Below are 20,305 nucleotides of genomic sequence, written 5' to 3'. Positions count from 1 at the left end.
ATCCCAGCCAACTTTTAGGAGATCAGAGTAGAGGCAATTACCCTAAACAGGCCCCTCAGTGTGCCACAGTATTGGTCAAGCTCCTGAAGTTCATACTATGGGTGACCGATGACTTCAAACTCTTTCAAGCAAATCTTGAAGGTTCCATGAAAACAGTAACAAAAACTTCCAACCTCCAACCAGTAATCCAAATTCTAACCCTAAGACCCAAGAATCACAGAATCATATTTTAGAGCTAAGGAAGAAGGCCATATTGTATGATGTACCAGTAATTTTTCCCATGCTTACGCTCTTGGAAATTTTAGTCTATCTCCCTGACTCATAGTAACAGGAGATATTCCTATGTTCAAAGGCAAACCCTGGTCTTCTTCTCTTGGAAGCCTAGAGGACCAGGAAAATGCAGGCACCCCCTCTACTAACTCAGACAAGCTGTACTACATCCAGCCTCTTACAGCTCAGAGGCCTGTTCCTCCTATTGTTTACCCTCTGGTTTCTGCCCGTCTTAGTCATTTTTCTCCAAAGTCTTGAAAATTCATCTCATTTTATAAAGAATATCCTTTGTTCCTGAGCTTTGGCAATAGTGTTGTCCACGGTGTTCCCCTAAATAGGGCCACACAGCCAGACACATCTGTGGCAGTTCAGCCCCCAGCCAGACACACACAATGAGCTTTCCTGTATTTTTACACTCCTTATCTCCAAAAAGACCTCAATGAATTTTACAGAATAGAGTTTTTGTTTGAGGTTAATAAAACAGGAAAATAAGAGCACTGGGGAGAAAGGGGAAGTAAACATGACTTTGACACTGAACTTTCTGGCTGCTACTGCTTTATCTGATCTCTGAATATTCCCACTGGTAAATTCTATTACCCACTTTATAGCTGAAAAAGTTGAGGCTCAGAGTCTGTCTACTTTGCCCAAATTCATGTCAGATACAAGGGAAAATACAAAGATTTGAACCTCATTACAAAGCACAGCTTTGTAAACTCTGCTAAACTATCCATAGTGGTGAACAGTAGAGTATCATGTAGGAAGGACCTCTCCTGGCCAAGAGATGGCATGTGAGACTGCTTTAAAAATTGACCCTGATGATCCAAAGGAGACACATCTAGTCAGACCCATCTGTTTTGGGATCCTGTAAGTCATTTAACTGTGTGTAATGAGATGATAATAAGTAACAGCAAACACATATACAGAACGATGTACTTTTCAAATGGCTTAACTCTCCTGCCAGGATAATTGCCCCATCCTGTGGATTAAGGCAGTGGAGACCTTGCATGTTCCCATGAGGACTGGATGTTCCTCATACCTGTACTCTGCTGACCAACCACCTGGCAGCCTCCATCTCTTGCTGGAGACGTTCAGAGCACTCTTGTACTCTGTGGGAAATCTGATTATGGCATGATTTCTCTCACTGTCATTACTTCCCCTGGGGAACATGCCTCACCGACAAGGCTGGACATTCTCCCACCACCAATGCCTGGGCAGCGCAGTGCCACATAGCTCCTTACCACTCCCTTGGGTTTCTGAGATCCCACTGCAGCAAACTCAGTTGAACACCATCAGAAACAGACTATGAGGGCTGTCTGAGTGGCTCAGTTGGTTAAGTGTCCAGTTCGCTCAGGTCTTGATCTCATGGTTTGTGCGTTCGAGCCCCATGTGGGGCCCTGTGCTGATGGTGTGGAGCCAGCTTGGGATAATCTTCCTCTCCCTCTTTCTCTGTCCCTCCCCTGCTCATGCACCCTCTCTCAAAATAAAATGAAATTGAAAAACAAAAGAATATGCTAAGAATGTTTGTTTTAAATGTGTAACTCTGCCCAAGTGCCAGTGTACCTCCAGGAGTCACACTGAAAACTTGCTGACAATGTGGAGGCAAATGGGAGTGCAGTGTAATCCAAAGATGAAGTCTAAATGTGCCATCCAAAAGTCTTATCCTCTCAACCATATTTCCTAGTCAGGGTACATTCAAAGAGCAGTGTTAGACCTTAGGAAAAGGGTTAGGTAACCTAATTGTACTTTTTCAATGTCTTAGTTGGCAATAGCAACTAAAAGGGAATTTAAAAATCATCTCTTCATAGAGCAAAAGTTTTATATAAGAAGCATAATTGCACAGATGAATTTGAAACTCAGACTTCATGGAGATGAGACACTGAACACATCTGAAGGCACAGTGTATGAAGAAAGAGAAAAAGAAATGAAAATAAGGAGAAGACAAGGGAAAGCTTCTCTCCATGGGCTGAATCAAACCAGGGTCTTAGAAACCCTTCCCTTGAGTGGGGCTTCCAATCCCATTAGGACACCTCTAAATTTCCTCTTAAAATGGAGGCCCTTTATAAGGAAGTATGGGCAACACCGGGTCAAAAAGGGCACACGAGCATTTTCAAACATTAACTTCTATTTTATATTACGCCAAACCTTTCGATAGAGACACTTGTCCTCAGCCAAACTGGCATCTGTGAATTTCACCCCCTCTTCTACATAGTAACAGAAAGGACAGAAATGAGAAGGCCTAGATAAAACTGGAAACGATTTTTACATGTAATTAACAACTAGCCTTATTAAGTGGTAACAGCTACTCAATCCTCCTTCTCTCTCCCCATCTGGGGGAAATTTAGGAGCACAACAATTTCTATGACAACATAATCTTTCTGATGGCACTCCCTTTAGAAGCTTGGAGGGCCTTCTCTGGGACCCTAGATCAAATCCAACTACTGAACTTGTCCGCTGGTTGTCCAAGACCCCTGTCTTCAGTACTAGAGACAGCCAACCTAGAGACACTCTGATAAATGAAAATCGGGGTTGAACAGAAAAGCCAGCTTCACCTACTGAGAAGTTTAAGTAAAACCTCAAAGGCATTTACAATGTCTTTACATTCAAAAGTTTCACCACATAAAATTTTCAGAGACCCCTTTAAAGCATCTAAACAGTAAAGCTTTGCCACCCCACGTTCTCACTTTGTTTTCTTGGTCATTCTTTAGGTCTCGAGCAATAGTCTACAGGCCAACATAAAAAGGCTTCCCTACTTCTCTTTCCCAACAGGCTTATTTAAGAAATAATATCAGAATGAATTGCTTTACAATGAATTATTACACATTTATATGTGTGTGTGTGTGTGTGTGTGTGTGTGTATATAATATATATAAAATAAAATAGTGAGCAGCCAGTAAAACCTAAGCTTAGAGAATGTTTATTGATATGGTAACATATTCACAAAACATTAAGAAAATGGATTACAAAATGCCATATACAATGAGTCTAGTTTTTTGAACTCAAGGTATAACACGCCTGTGTGTTTCTCTGTGTGTGTACAAATGTATCACTGAGGCTTAAAAACATTGGAAAGATGTATACAAACTTGCTCACAATGTTTTCTTTAGGGGTGATAGCATAAATAGGTTTTTATCATCTACAATAAACATACATTTCTCTTGCATCATTAAAAACAAACAACGGCAAAACAGTTTACAAGCTCACTGTTTTCAGAGTTCCCTCCACTCTGGATATCACTTCACATGTTATTAATATACTGTTGAATTCTGGAGCTTGGTGTGCGGTATGGAACCGAGATTGGGGCTGAGCATGACCTTTTCAGACCTCGTTTCAGACCTCGCCCCTCTCCAACTGGACCCACTGGGAACCCTCTGTACAACAGATTCCACTCTTTGGCAAAGGCTGGGACAATGATTCTTCAGGCACTTGTAAAATGTATATACCCTCCCACATCAGCTTTTATCACATGCATTACATTAGTGGTTTACAAACTGTCCCCAGGGATCCACTGAGGTGCCTTTAAGAGGTTTGAAAAAAGTTGGATTCAAATATTTTATAAAAAAATGTATCATTTGAACTACTTATAAAAATACAATCAAAAAATAACCTGACACATTTTAACATAGCAGAGACAAGTCATTATTTTATGCCATTTGATTTTCGGCCATCATCGTGCAATCAAACTTTGGATGATGGTTTAAAAAAAGGGTAGTTCTGCAATAGTCTTCAGAATACGTCAGCGCAACACAGAGAGTCTATGCACGTCACAAGGAACAGTCAGCACAGCATCACAACACACAAAGCCCAGCCACATCTGGTCATCGCATGTTCTCACCGAGCCCTACCAGCAAATTGTGCACAAGCAAGTAATGGTTTAATGCATCTCTCTATTGTTCTGCAGTTAGGTTTAGTACTTAGAGTGTTATACTTTCCTCATCTTTTATAAGAATATGAACAGTTGGATATTTTTGGTGATACAACTTTGAAACAAAATTTTCCTACTTAGCTTCCTTTCTAAATGCAATCTGTCTAGCAGAGTATCCAGGCATTGCAACGTGAGCTCTTTGCAAATGGTTACATCTGAGAAAATCAGAATTTTCTGTGCAAGCAAAGCCAGCTGAAGATACCAACTAACGATACCAGGCAGGGTGGCTGTGAGAGCCGCAGTGTCCACTTTGTGCTCCTAAAACAGACACATCTCTTCCCAACACTCTCCAAAGGACTCCCATTCCATTAAACTGAAAGTCAAATTCCATACAATGCTGCACAAGGCCCTGGGCAGTCGGACACCTTGTAACCTTGCAGACCCTCTTTCTGCTGGCCCCCCTCATTCCTAACAGCCATGATCACACGCCCACGAAGGTTCCTTGGGTACCAGGCACCCACTCACAGCAAGGTGCTCATCTTGCTGTTTCTTCCACCTCAAGCGCTCTTTGCTCCCTCACCTCCAAAAAGTCTTTGAAAAAAAGTATCTGCTCCATGAACACTGTCCAGACCATCCTTATTTATGGCCACACCCCCTTCTCTCTGTCTCCCTGTTTTATATTCCTCTGTGTCACTTACCATCATCTGAGATGACCTTGGCTCAAAGGATTGTCTCCCCCAACTAGAGTGCAGACACCACAAGAACAGAAAATTTTGTCTATTTTCTTCCCTTCTATAACTTAGGAGCTCAGAACAGTGCCTGGCACAAAGTAGCCAAAGCACATTTGTTGAATGAATATAATATTCAAATCCACCATAAAATCCTCATCAATAAAATACCATGTCTAATGGTTGCTTATCATGGGATCACTTTTAAGGTATTTTTTTTAATGAAAAAAGTTTTACTGCCACAGGCAAAAAGAACTGTCTAAAATAGTAAGTTACAGAGAAAAGTTTACATCTTCATTATAATTTGGAGCTATTTATAGTCCTCAGCATAATACTCCAACCACCACTCTGATGGCACTCATCCAAAGGCCACACATCTTTAGAGAGAGAGTCATTATTAGTCTTCACATATGTACAATCTGATGTCCTATTTAAAGGAGGATTTTTTAAAGAAGCTTCTCACTTGGGCTTATATCACCAACTTGATAAATTAAGGCCACCGGGGCTTTTCTTTTCTATCACAGCCATACTCTGCGATCATAGTTTTACCACATGCATCTGTTAACACAGCACGTTTTTCTCATACCAGTTTCTCTGAAGTGCCTGATTCTTGTTACATCTTCAAGTTATACACACACACACACACCCCAATTTGTATACACCTTTGTGGAAATATCTAACCCACAATGATAGCCTTCTGAGCCCAGTGTAACTCAAATGGCTAATCCATGGCGTGTGGCCATGCAAACACCTTCTCCTAGCCACTCAGTGTACAGCTCTTCTTCCCAACCTGCATCTCCCTGCACTGGACATGGCTTGGCATTTCTAGGACTTTAGAGCAGCTTTGCCTATAGGCGAGTTCCGTAAAGTGAATCTTCATCAGCCAAAGATCAGGACATTTTAGAATCCTGAAGCCTCAGTTATGCCCATTTTTTAAGTCTTTTCTTCTCCAGCTAATGAATTCTTTATCCTAATGATATTGTTGAGCTTATTAAGATGAAAATCTGCAGAGTGATAATTTGATAATACATTTATTCCCAGAGCTCACAAATTTTGAAAACAAGTATCATATAACCAACAGCTTAGGCACCACTAATTTACTGGTTGCTGTTAAATACAGCAGACTTTTCGGTCAAGGCATTGAGGTGTATGTGGGGTTTATTATCACCATAGGCCACACCAAAACAAACACCAATTGGTATTTTGAAAGTAGAAATGAGTGCACCAGGCAGATCTATGGAGCTGATGCTGCTGCATCTGGTTCTACCTGAAAATCACCAAAGAAGCGTGAAGTTATATAGTTTACCAAAGTCAATGGGAGGTGTTTTATTTCACAGCTTTGACCCTCATGGTTCAAAGTGAAGAGAATTTGCACACATTAAAATTTAAGCACTAGGCCCACCTATGTGTTATTTGTAACCATATCAAAGTAGAAACCAAGTTTCCATAATACAAAATACAAAACATTCCTGTATCACAAGGTTGTGAACAGAAAAACAAGAACCTAGGGTCAATAAAATACAAAAATCATCAGCTCTGCTGATCTATAGGAGTTTACACTGAAAGACAAAGAATACTTTACAGAATTCTAGACACCAACCTGAAAATTACATGTCACATCTCCATCAATTCTTGTTTTATCACGTTCTGTGATTACCATTCATAGGAATATACTTTTTTTTTCTGAACCATTTATATTGACATCTTAACCATAACTGTAATGTGTTTATACTTCATCTTGGGCAATAATTATTCATTGATAGAAACACCAGTATGCCTTAATATAAAACCTAATTCCATACACAAGTAAGTAGCCTATTGCTATTCTGTTAAAAACAACAAACACAGAATCCCAGATTTTATAAGCATTCCTTTTTGTTAAATCTGCTATTCAAAAATTTCACTCAGTGTGGGAGACAGTGGCAGTCAATATTTCTAGCTTTACTCAGCGTAACACCCATAACCAAAATCACAGAAAGCGTCATATGGGGAAATCCTCATAAGCATCCACATTAGACATCCATACCTTATTCTTTGTGTGCTGAAAATGGGCAAGTCTTCCCAATCAAAGAATCTGAAGGTTGATGGAAATTAGACAGATTTTTGGTTTTCAGGTTGTAGGGCATTCTACATCTTTTTGTTTTCCAGGTCAAAGGTCTCTGGAGTCTGGCAGGAGCCGCACTGTTCTTGTCAATGCTGACTCCTGGCTCTACCCATAGGCTGCATGTCGGCAGGGTTGGGGGCTGAGGTAAGAAGGATTGGGCTGACGGGGAGGAAAGGGTTGACTGCATTGTCTCAATGTTGCCTCATGGTGTTCCAAGTGGACCCAACATGGGTTTGAAAAGCCATGAGCAGATTTTCAGTGTCCCTGCTCCCTACCTGACCACTATACAACACATTCCTTCAATCTGTGTTGTCAAGACCTCACTGTACCTACATTTTACCACTCTGTGCTGAATTCTCTCAAACCAAGGAATCCAGGACAGGAGAAACTCCAGATCATTCATGGTTGCCAGCACTGGGCACCCCCAGCATCACTTCAGCTGAATGAAGGTAGCAAAGCAACACAAACATAATTCAGTATCTTTCACAACAAAGAATATGGACTTCATCTTCTCTGCATAGTTTTCAGATCTGGAGCAACTGTCGCACTTTATAACCATAGGAGAGGTCAGCTACTGTTTGTGCAGCAATATTGCTAGATACCACTAATATGCTTGTGAAAACCTAGGGATGAAACTTCATAAGAGCTTCCAGTTGCACAATGAATCAATACTTCTTCCAAGTTGTACCGCCACTGGAACATTTCCACTTTAACTAAGCCTATATATACATGTGAAAATCTATTATGCTTATCAAGGCCCCCTAAGGATGACGATTAGTATCTATAGCTGTCCTTAACTTTGTAGAGGAGGACTTCAAGATACCCTCAGTCATTTCCAGCCACCATCCATTTTTTACCACTTGCCATCCTACCTCAATCCGAGGTCAGCCATCAATACCTCAGTCCGAGGTCAGCCATCAAAATGACCACAAAATCATTCAAGTCAACATCCAAAGTTTTCTTAACAAGTCTCTTTCACCACTCTCTTCCACACTAACAGTGCATCCTGAGCCGAGCTCAGGACACTACTCTTCCAAAGCCGTTCTTCAGTTTCACCTGACTCTCTCCAGAAAACACCTGTCCTTTCTTTCTGCTATACACGCTCACCTAAAAGCCACAAGACCGCTCCCAAACCCACCACACGTGAAGCCCCAGAGCCCAGGACTTACGTTGTTCATGTACTCGCTGAGCAGGTCCTGGAGCGCCTGACGGACGGCGTTGCACTCGGCTACGATCCTCTCCCGCCGGTCGTCACGCGTGCAGGACGAGTCTGCCATGAGCGCTGCGCCACTGATGATGCTCTCCAGCCTCTCCTCTAGGGACGGCCGGAATCTGGCCTCGCTGAATGTCATAGGGTCCAAGATTATCTTATTCTGAAAGCAGCACCAGGAAAGAATTAGCGGAGAAGAGACAACTGCCTTGACACCCTGTTTTCTAAACCAGAAGTATCTAAGGCAAGACTCTCCATAAAGAAGTAGCTGGTTGCTTGGACAAATACCAAGGTGGCCTTGACCAAACCGCAACTGTCTGCAAGAGACTTTCCATTAAATCTAATCTTCAGAGAGAAAACAGCACATCTTGTTTCAAGAACATGTTCTTGGAAAAGGCTATCTCAATCAAAGACTGTTCAAATGAGATGTGACACCGGCTTTTTTTTCCACATTCATAGCCTTCAAGGAAAGCACATTTCAGTGTAGCACTTTGAAGGCTTAAGGGAAGATTTTAGAGCGACAGAGCTTGAACATAATTTGTAACCAACAACTTAAAGATGCATTAGTGGTGACTAGTGTACAGGTTACATCTTCTTTATGAGAAGTGGGGAGTCCCATAAAAGGAAGTTTTTGGAAACCTTGGCAAATCGCATCCAACAGACATATACTGTTGGACATGTTTATACATATACATATACATGTATATCCATATCCATATCCATATCCACGAGAAATGAATACATTTTGTGTTAAAAACTAGTGTTATAGAAAAGGATTCACTGTGTGCATGTGAAATTTGTCACAATTAACTGACAGCATCATCATAGAGATACTAGCATGTTCTGAAGGAGTCTAGATAAAAGGGAAATAGAGATATTTCAACACGGAAAGTGTTGCAGAGAATTTAAGCTTTGCTTTGCCTCTGCTAAGTCTGAGGAGCCTGAAAATGTGTAAGTGGGGATGTCCAGTAGTGGACAGAAATATGGATCCAGAATTCAAGAGATAGATCAGGCTGTATGAGGAGCTGGGAATCATCAGGGTTATTGGAACACAAGGCAGTGAATAGAACAAGAAAACCAAGTAAGACCCAATGAATACCAATTCCTAGGGTGTGCAGAAGGATCAGAATCAAAAAAGGAGATCATAGGGGCAACCTGGGTGGCTCAGTCGGTTGAGCCATGACTTCCCCTCAGGTCATGATTTCATGGATCATAGGATCAAGCCCCTATATCGGGCCCTGGGTTAACAGCTCAGAGCCTGGAGCCTGCTTCAGATTCTGTGTCTCCCTCTCAGACTCTGCCCCTCCCCCATTCACGCTCTTTCTCTCTCAAAAATAAATAAAAACATTAAAAAGGAATTTTAAAAAAGGAGATCAAAGATGTAGTCAGATAAATAGGAGCAGAGCCTGGAGAACATTCTCAGCAAGTCAAGGGAGTGGAGAGACACGAGTGTGATAATTACATGAAATAAGCAAAGCAGACTTTGCCCAATTGTTGTTTGCCATGGGACCCATTTTCTGCTCAGAACAAGGAAGATCATTCTAACAACATTAACTGGAGTAGAAGACCTGCTGCAGAAAATAGTATGCTCATCTTCACTGGAGATGCACACTCAAAGGTCCAAGGACCAGAGTGGTGGCAATGGATCCTATGGCAGGATTGCCATTTCATTGCTACATCCTTTAATTACATAATTCCTTAAATGTTCATCAAATTTTAAAAACTCATACTGCCTACTAGGGTGCTTACTGCTAAAAAGACAGTGGAGACTATGAAAGACACCTGTGTGATCTTTTTTTCTAAAGGAATATAAAATAATTGCTTGGGTGTTATAAAACAGGTTTGACTACATGCTCTGGAAAGTTCGCCCTGACCCCTCAAAGCATCCTAAGGTAGTTGCTGGAAGTTGTGTTCGAAGCATTAGTGGCTCTGACTCTCTGATTCCTGTTTTGAATGCAAACCTTAACAGCAGAGATCCTGTCAGCACAAAGGGTAGGAGGGCCTGAGGAATGAGTGCAAGCCAGCGGTGACTGGGAAGAAAGAAGCATCCACCAGACAGAGACCAGGTCCGAGGCCCCCTGGCATCGTGGATTTCCTAGGAAATTACTCATTGGTCAAAGCTCTCTCTTCAGTTTTGAAGGGCAAATCACAGCAGCTCGTGCAAACAGAAGATAAGCTATCCTGTGGCGGGTTTGGCATGAAGACCAGCTTCCCATTTATGCTTGGATCTCAGAAAGATGAGTTTTACCTAACAGAATAGTGGTCCTCAGACCGTGTGTCTTGTGCACTAGTAAACCTCCCCACAGTGTCACGAAGGGGCTTCAGTACAGTGGATGGCTTTGCAGGGTGTCTCACGATGGGAGATTGACCAAGGCAGGCTGAGAGGAGGGCACTGGTGTCCCTGTCACACTGGCTCTCTGTACCAGAGTTGTATCTGCAATGACTCTTCCCAGGGGCATCCCTTTGAATTCTTCTCACTCTCTCTTTCTACTGCTTTTGATTGATGCGTTTATAATAGTTTTATCATGTAACATGCATCAAGTACTCATATTTTAACTAAAGAAGCACCTGATCGAGATATAATTAGACTATTATCTTTTATAAAGATTACTGATCTTCAAAGATTTTTTTTTTTTTATTTAAAGAGAGAGTGCATGCGCATGAGCAGAGGGAGGGAGAGAAGGGAGAGACAGAGAGAGACAAGGACTATCCCAAGCAGGATCCACGTGCAGGGCAGAGCCTGATGTGGGGCTGCACCCACGACCATGGGATCATGACCAGAGCCAAAATCAAGAGTCAGATGCTCAACCGAGCCACCCAGGTGCCCTCTAAAAACTCTTTTACAGAAACTGCTATTCACATAAAACATAATGAAAATTATTTGTTCTGCTCCGAGGTTTCAAGAGACTCTTAAAAATCATATAGCGGTTCTAGCACAGATATTTTTATAATACATTGTACTAAAAATATAAAGAAGTGCCAATTTGATGGAAATATACAGAGGTAAATTTGAACTCTTCAATAAGAGCAACTGTAAAACAGTTTCTGTGCAGGACAGAGGAAAATGTACTACTGCCATTAAAACATTACTTCCTAAATTATTTTCCACGGAACAGTGAGCTTAGAGATGTAATGTTTTGATGAAAAAATAAGGTGTCCCTGGTCAATATGTTTTGAAAATACTGCAGAGCCCAGAGCAAAGTATCACATGAAATGCTTTAGGGGAGCTCTGCATTAAGTGAGTCCATTTACAGCAGTGTTCCTCAGACCTACTTGAGCAAAGAGAGGGTTCTCTTTACAAATGGGTCCTCTTTACCTAGAGGAACCCAGGAACACACTTTAGGAAACATGGCCACGTCAGTGGAATGACCTTCCCACCTGCCATGGCCCAAGGCCACCATGAGAGTAAAAGCACTGAAGCACTGAGCTTGAGAAACTCCACATGAAAGTTACACTGTTCATCACATTTCTAATGGAATGATTCATTATAGATTACAGGGAAAAAACTTTTTTTAAAAATCTCCCTGGAAAACAAACAGTACATTTACAAAATTCCCTTCTCTATCTGTGGTGGAGACAGAAGGCATTGCAACGATGGACGGGAAGGGCTGGCAGGGAGAAGCCACTCGGGAGAGAACAGGCATAAAGGTCAAGGGCGGTGTGTGGGGGTGTGTGCACTGCCTATGTGTGCTTCTGAGTCAGTGGCTTTATGCTGTATGTAATGGGTGGAGGGGGGTGATGTGTGGTGTATGGGAGGGGGTATGGGTTGTTTGTGTGGACGTGGGTATGTGTTCAGAAAACGGACCAGATCTCAAGCAGGCTTCAAAAAATAAGAACACACACCCACACCCACAGCCAAATGAATCCAGAGGCTTATGGACTATAAGAAAAGACTCTATTTACAGTTGCTTAAGTAATAGGAATAAAAACAAGCTCATCGACCTGAATCCTGATCAAGAGAGAGAGAGAATGAATGTCAAAGCAGAGAGAGGGAGGAATATTTGCTTCTGCATTATTTGGGAGTGACTTAACAAACGCCTAGGCAACACCTCTACTAGCACGCTTCAGGGCCATTTCAGACAGGCATACAGCCTCTTTCCTGCTCAGTCAGCCAGTCCTCGCCTCTCTGTGCGGCTGCCCTCTTCTGGCTGGAAGGGGCAGAGCAGCGCCCTGGATCAAAACTCCCCTCCCTGGGCACTGAGTATTTTAAATTGGTCACATGCCAACACCAGAGAAAGGGCAAGGCCAAAGCTTTCTCTCTCCCTTTAGACAAAAGTGTGCTTCTGTGAGAGGGTTTTATGCGGTTTCCTACTATTCTGATTTATTTTAATCCACTGAGACTTTACATTTCAAATGTCTAAGTCTCTTGTTTGCATTCTTAAAGCTCATTTAATCCTTTTATCCTTTTGATCTTTTAGTTCCAGCTTATATTGTCATTTTAGTTCGTTTTAAAATTGCAGGCCTACATTTCTTAATCTTTTTCTTTTTAAAAATGAGACTTTAATTTCTTTTTATGTGCTCTATTTTCATTCTTTTTTGAGTTGCATAATATTTTGTGTTTTTGAGTTTTACTTATCATGTTCTTCACTAACATCTTTACTTTTACAAAATGATGGTTGCGTTCTTACAGTTTAAGGAGTGGCAACTGGAAAGAAGAGCCTGTGAGACAGCGGCCACAATAATTCATCCCCAAGCAAAGGGGGTTAGGATTCTATTCTTCCATCAAGTCAGTCAGTGCAGTAATGGTCTCTCTCTCTAGTCCTACGTAATTGATCTCCCATTACTTCTAATGCTGAACTCTATAAAAGTTTTAACTTGAAATAATTCAGGAGTCCATATAGTTCAAAACTACCACCCAGAGTAATTCATGCACCATCCTCACCTCACATACCATATTAGAAGAGACCTGCTTTTGAATCATAGCTATCATCCATTTTCTCTACAAGGAGTTATGTGATCTCAATTTCAGTAAAATCATGGGATACTGAGTCATGTTTGATGCAGGCTGATATAGTAGGAGACAGCAAAGAGACTTCTGTAAAGCAAGAGGCTGAATACATTACAAATGGTTTGACAGGTCTACAGTTCTGCACCCTTGATATTACTCTATCTTACGGAAAGGAAAAATGACACCAGGGATGGTGTCCCATGGTCATTCAGGATTTGACCTCAGGATTTGAACACAAGTCTTTTGACTTTAATCCCAGCATTGCTATATCAGATTGCCCACATTTGGCTGAAATCAGCCTAATTAATCACAATTAAAAAAATATATTTCATATGTCAGCTATGAAACTCTCCAAAACCAAATATAATGGCATGCATCATTTGTGACACCATTGTCTTTTGTGTCATGTGAGTCACCTTGCCCTTCCAATAAGTAATTGAGAGTACAGCCATTCATTCAAAATTTGGCATCCATTCCTGTGGGTGTCTGAGGGCAGAGACTGAATAATCCTTTATTTCAAGATGTTTGCTGGCTACTCAAAAATAAAACCAAAAGCATGTAAAACCAACCCTAATTTGGAAAACATGCCAACAATGCCAAGTAATGACTGAGTAATGGCAATTTGGGAGGTGGGAGGTAAAGAAATGTCTCCGGAGATTGTAACTTAGCTGAGGCCTGAAGCATGCAAAGTACTTGACCAAGCAAAGTCAGGGGCAGAGAGTTCACGTAGACAGACTAGGAATCGGGAACAAATGTATGGAGGGGAAGGATATCATGGCATATGAGGAATATCACAAGAGGTTTATTGAAGCTGAAGTGTAAAGTGTGAAGTTACAGGTTTGGTGCCATGGAGGTTCCCCAATCAATTCTCCTCTAAGAGAAGTTTCTGTCTGAGCACCGCTAATGGACTGCCTCCATCTGCTGCACCTATAGATCCAGCATTGTTTCATAAGAAGCCACACTTGACCTCAGGTAGCCTCTGTCAATTACTGAGCACAATCAGGCTGCTCTTGCATCATGGGTACTTGCCCAACAGGCAACCTCTGCTCCTGTTCTGGATTTCCCTCTGGCCTCAGACATTGCCAGAGGGAAATGTCTTGCTCTTCCTGCACAGGTGTTTGACCTGCACTGCAGTCAACAATCTCTCAGCTGATCCTGCTGGTCCTCTCCCACTTAACCCTTCACTGGAAACTCTTCCTTAGGCATCTGATCTCACTTACCTTGGCATTTGTTTCTCCAAGGTCGTGGATGGACCAAAATAGGAATAGGATACTGAGTTGGTGAATAGAGTCTAGCCACATCCTGAGAGATTTCTATGCCATGTTAACAAGCTTTCACTATGAACACCACTTCATACACTGAGGAGTCATCAAGAGTTTGAAACATAAGAGTGATATAACCCTGGTTGGTTTTTGAAAGTTTCCTCTGGCAGTTAGGGAGTTAGCGTTGGCATGACTAAAAGTATAAGTCTGAAGAGCAAATGCCAAGCCTTTAGAACCCAAAAGAAAGATGGGGAGAGTGCAAGATTGTATTTATGTAGTTAAAAAGTACACATTGCAGGACACTTAGAATTCAACCTGCAAAATTTGGAGATACACATCATATGAGAATAAAGAAGAAATCATCAAAGATAAAACCTAAATTTATAGCATGGGCAACATGCACAATGAAGGAGTCACCAAGTTATATCCTGGGTGTCAGCTTCCTATTTTGTAAGGTAAGTTTTTTTTAGAACACAGCCAGGCCCATTCATTCATATACTGGCCATTTTTACATTAAAATGGCAGAGCTGAAACGTTTAGACAGAGTGTGGCCCACAAAGCTTGGAATATTTACAACTGGTCCTTTAAGAAAACATTTGCTGACCTTGAGCAATTATAAAAGATAACAGGTGAAGAAGAGCAAGTTTAATGTGACTATGATTCATCTAAGTGGAAAAGTCTGGTGGAACGTTGACTATAAATGTATGAAATGGGACCATCTATAAAGATGCAGGATCATCAGAATCAAGGCAGGAGCAGAAGCCATGCAAATGGATATGACACCCCAAGGGAAAGTAACAGAATGACTCATGAGTCTAAGACACAACATCAGGAAGCCCTCAATGTATAATAGAGAAAAAGAGTTCACAAATGATATAATGAAGAATGGTCAGAGAGTTCTGACTAGATCCCAGAGATTTCATGACCATAGTTGACAAAGAACAGTCGGGAGATCTACAAAGAAAGCAAATGAGATCAAGACTGAAAATACCCATTGAGTTTGGAAGCTAAGAAGTCACTGGTGATAAATCATGTGTTTATGCATGTTTATCTGTGTGCTGCTCTTACTTAAAAATATATTAATCCAAATGCCACAGAGTCAATGAAATATAAAAGCAATCTAATATTGAAATAAAACAAAAAACTTTCACACTTATAAAAATTATTTGATATCCTTCTGAAGGTTCCAGAAAACATAATGAGGAAAGGTAAAGAATGGCATTAAAAGTTGAAGGAAAAAGAGAAAATCACTTTTGGAGATGTTCTACCTATTAACTCAGAAAAAAAATAATCACCCAAAAAAATTGCTACAAATTATTTTTTTCATGAAGTTGCTGGTATCAATATGCAAAATTAATTGCCTTCATATACAAAGAATATCCAATTGGAAGACTAAATTTACAATAACAAGAATTGCAAAACAAAACAGGGAAAAATGCACTTGGATGTCAATTAGAGGAAGCAAGTAATGTGCTTAGGAAGGGGAGTAATTGCCCAGGCACAGCCTCAGAGCAAAGTGCAGAGATGAAATTGGAACACATTCCCTACAGTTCCAGAGTCTTTGATCTAGCTGCGACACTGCATTGCTTCCTTCCTGTATCCTTTGGCATGTGTGATGTCAACACCATGAGGAAATTAATACAGTAATCATTTTTCCATCTCAGATACTCAATGGCAGTATACATGATTGTTTTATCCACTTTAAGAAGGTATGCCAAAGAGTCAACAACCACCAGGGGTAAAAGCGCTCAAATGCTACTTTTTCTCACTCCACTCTTTAATTTCTCATCTTTTTCAAAGTGGTCTGCAGGCATTTTAATATATTTGTCCTATCAAGAGGGAAAACACAAATGTATCTTAGTCTTTCTCTGACCAGGAATTAACTATCTTTTTAAAAGAATTTTTTTAATGTTTGTTTATTTTTGAGAGAGAGAGAGAGAGAAAGAGACAGAGAGTGAACAGGGAAGGGGCAGAGAGAAAGGGAGACACAGAATCTGAAGCAGGCTCCAGGCTCTGAGCTGTCAGCACAGAGCCTGATGCAGGGCTCGAATTCATAACCTCGAGATCATGACCAAAGTTGGATGCTTATTAACCTACTAAACCACCCAGGCACCCCAGGAATTAACTATTTTTAAGCTGAATGTGTATCTTATTGAACTCAAAGCAGTAACTGCACAAGCATGGCACATCAGGTAAAATCTGGAGCATAACAGTAAAATGTTTAACTACAGTTATGCCATAAAGGCTCTAGCAAAGGGGCACCTGGGTGGCTCACTCAGTTAAAAGTGTCCAACTTCGGCTCAGGTCATGATCTCGCTGCTGTTGAGTTTGAGCCCCGCATTGGGGTTGATGCTGTCAGCTTGGAGCCTGGAGCCTGCTTCAGATTCTGTTTCTCCTCCTCTCTCTGCCTCTCCCCTGCTATGCTCTGTCTCTCTCTCTGTCTCGAAAATAAATTAACATTAAAAAAAAAGAAGAAGGCTCTAAGGCTCTAGCATATATCTAACACCAATGGAGTGGTTTATACCCACCACATATTAATTTCCCAAGATTCTTAATGCCCAGGTGAGGAAGGTAAACTTCTCTTTAGGAACCAAGAAACTGCTTGTTGAAAAGTAGGACAAAATCTTATTTATGATCTTCAGATTTCTGGCTTTCAATGTTAGTTAAACCCTTTAGATAATAACTTATTCATCTCAAATGCATACAGAATTTTTAAATGCCAAAAAAGGCAACACCAAAAACAATTTTATAATATAAATTATGTAGTGATTTAATAATTCATTGTCCCAAATTTAATCTCATAAACATGGAAAAGGCAAAAAGCAAATGCTAGTGCTCTGAGAAAGTCCTGTGGTTTTCTTAGGTGTCTGTGACAACCCCAGAAGATAAATGTGTCCTGGGATTTTTACTATGCTCATAGTTCAAGCTAGCAACTATAAAAAGAAAAAAATAACAACTGTGCTGTTCTATCTCATAAACACCAGACCCTGACCAGCTGCTGTCCATGGTACTATTTTGAATCAAACCAGTAGGAAAATAATAACTTGTATTACCTCATAAACATCAGACCCTCACCAGCTGTCCAACGTAACTATTCTGAATCAAACAAGTAGAAAACAAATTCAGCATGTTATTAACGTTATGCAGTTATTCACTTCTCTTTTCTGAAGATTAAAAAAAAAAATTGAAAAGGAAGAAGGTAACACCAGTCAGACTCACTCTTCTAAAGGAGTAAGTCATTCTAATGTGGAGTAAGTAAAGCAGTAACAATAAGAAAATATCAAGAACAATGCATGGTTAAGTGAGCACTATTTCTCCTTTAATTATTCTGAGCTTTTGCCAGGAAAAGAGAACAATGTGTACATGTCTTCACTTCCTTTCCTCTGCACCTTCAATTCTCAGCTTACTCTCCTATTCACCTCTGCAGATTTAAGTTGTTCCCCCTGGTCTCTGGGAATCACTGGGTATGTCCTGTTTCACTTCTATCACAGCCCTTCCTTCCTTCCTTCCTTCCTTCATCTCCCTAGTTTAAAATTCGACAGTCCCTCTGTTTTGCTGCTACTTGACAGAGTACGATACAAGGCTGCATTGTCTGGTGGCCGCAGGGCCTTAGCCTGGGTGAAATTTGAAGAGACTGAGTGTGCCTAGGGAAACCCAAGTTTGGGTTAGTTTACAGTTTCGTACTGCCTCAGGCTTTTAGAAATGGTCTAGATCACAGATGGTTACAGAGAGCCCTAGTAGGGTGAAGGTATGTTAAAACATTTAATGTTATTCCTATATTAATTATTGTGAAACACTGATACAATCTGAAACAAAACAAATGAGCAAATCCTGGCAATACCTATTAACTATTTACTACCGTGTTATCCAAACAAGTTATGTTATTCTCTTAACATTATCTGACTAGTAACCCCCAAGGCAGTCTCTCTCAGTTTCCCATTAAAATGTCTACAGAGTGAAAATAATGGAATTTTATAGCACTGACAGTGGAGGATGAAAGCCAGCTATAGATAATGAGGCATGATCATAATTCTGACTCCAAGGGCCTTAAAGACTTCTTTTAAAGACTGATGTCTATGATAAAAGCATAAATCAAGACCAGTTTAATAAATTAACTGGGGTTTCTGAATCAAAAGCATGTTATTTGTTCAGGGTTGAACACTCATTCTCCCTGTAGTGTATCAATAATTAACACAGAAGTATTTTCATCTTTTCATTCTGTGCCAAGTTCTCCCGGTGAGAATCTTTCTATCTTTATATAAAAAGTTTCTCTTGGCCTAATTGAAGTAACATTTGGAATGGAAAATATTAAGGACTTTGAGTTTTAATTATCTATTTTTTATTAAGCTACCAAAAAAAAACCCCTCTAACCTCCATTTTAGATTTGCCTTAATTTTAAAATTGCACAGTACCTTATTGATTTCCTCTCTTTCTTCTCAGGCATATACTTAAAAATAAACTAATTATGCCATTTATCTACTTAAGATATTATTTGCAATTAAACAGCTCAGTTTAATCGGAAATAAATGACAATGATAATGACTTGGTAATTATACAGCACATTTTACTCTTAGATATTTAATGGTTTTTTTTTTAAGAGAAATGTAAGCCCACATTAATTTCATTTGAGAGGAGAATCTGATTATTTAGGAAGACAGAGTTATTTACTAAAGTTAACGCACAAACATCCTTAGTTTTACCTTAAGGATAGGAAAGCAAGTGTCCAAAATGCATTTAATTAAATCAAATCTAGAGCGAACTAAAAAAAAAAAAAAGAAAAATTATTTTAATCCTTTGCTGAAAATACAGTCACAGTCTCTTTTCTCTCCTTCAACTTTCTACATTTTCAGCCATTTTTGTTAAGTTTATTTATTTTGAGAGAGAAGGAATCCCGTTGGTGATGCCAGCAAGGAGCCCAATACAGGGCTCCATACCACAAACCATGAGAACATGACCTGAGCCAAAATGAAGAGCAGGGTGATTCACTGACTGAGCCACCCAGGCACCCCAACCATCTTTTTAGTTCAGCCCTCATCCTCTCTACCCTGCATGTGGGACTTACCACAATTTGCCATCCACTATTTAAGTTGACTCACCTATACTTAACATGCCCCTGCTTTACTGTGGTTCTCCTTAAACTCCTGTGAGGGCTCCTTCTCGTTTCTTCCCCATTTCTTCTTCCTTCATATGCCCCAGTAGCTGGTGTATCTCAAGGTCCTGCTCCTTGTCCTCAGAAGTTTTCTCAGTACCTTCCTTTTTAGAGAGCTCAATGCTTCCCAGGCCTTAGCCATCACCTGCTTGTGAATGAGAACTTAAGTTCCACATGCAGTCCTGGGCCTCAAGAGGGTCCTTATCAACACCTACAGCTGGCTGCACATTGAACATGACCATCTGGCCATCCATCACCTCAAGCAGAACATGTATAAGGACAAACTCCTCCTCACCCTCCAAAGCCTGATGTCCTCATTTCTATGGAGGAAAATCAGAGTCAGGAGGGAAACAGAAACCCATAATCTCACTCTATTCTCCTGGTGTGCTACTAAGAAACCAGAATCACTTTACAAAAATAAAGGCAATGTCTCTCAAACAGGGTTCGTGACTTAAAGACCACACAGTCAAAACCCTGAGTCTCTGACTTCAAAGCTCATGCACTTGGAGCTGCATTCTCTCAAGCACTTTTGCAGAAACATCAAGCATCAGAATCTATAGCCAGGAATTAAAGAGTACAGAATTAGATGGTATGGATTAGAATCCTGACTGCAACTCCTGGTAGGTGTAATTTCTACCTGAGCAGGCTGCTTAGATGATGAGGGTTTCCTCATTTGAAAAATAGAACTAACAGCCAAATCAGTGTCTATACAATAATACTGCTAGTAATATATGTAAAAAGCTCAGAAGACTATAGGACACAAAGAAGTAAT

At 40.5% G+C, this 20,305-nt stretch overlaps 1 protein-coding gene across 3 annotated transcripts in view; it reads right to left on the bottom strand.

Moving 5' to 3' along the window:
* The window catches only part of CTNNA2 (catenin alpha 2), a 1,129,701-nt gene that overhangs the window by 706,294 nt on the left and 403,102 nt on the right, over positions 1-20,305 (bottom strand). For all 3 annotated transcript variants that reach the window (XM_029937693.1, XM_029937690.1, XM_029937691.1), the window contains exon 7: positions 8,134-8,337. In XM_029937693.1, coding sequence (XP_029793553.1) covers positions 8,134-8,337 — 204 coding nt within the window. The remainder of the gene's footprint in view (positions 1-8,133; positions 8,338-20,305) is intronic.

The sequence above is a fragment of the Suricata suricatta genome, chromosome 4, assembly GCF_006229205.1.
Source record: "Suricata suricatta isolate VVHF042 chromosome 4, meerkat_22Aug2017_6uvM2_HiC, whole genome shotgun sequence".
In the NCBI taxonomy this organism is placed as follows: domain Eukaryota; kingdom Metazoa; phylum Chordata; class Mammalia; order Carnivora; family Herpestidae; genus Suricata; species Suricata suricatta.
Note: the sequence above shows the minus strand (reverse complement) of the source record. Positions and strands in the feature narration are given on the sequence as shown.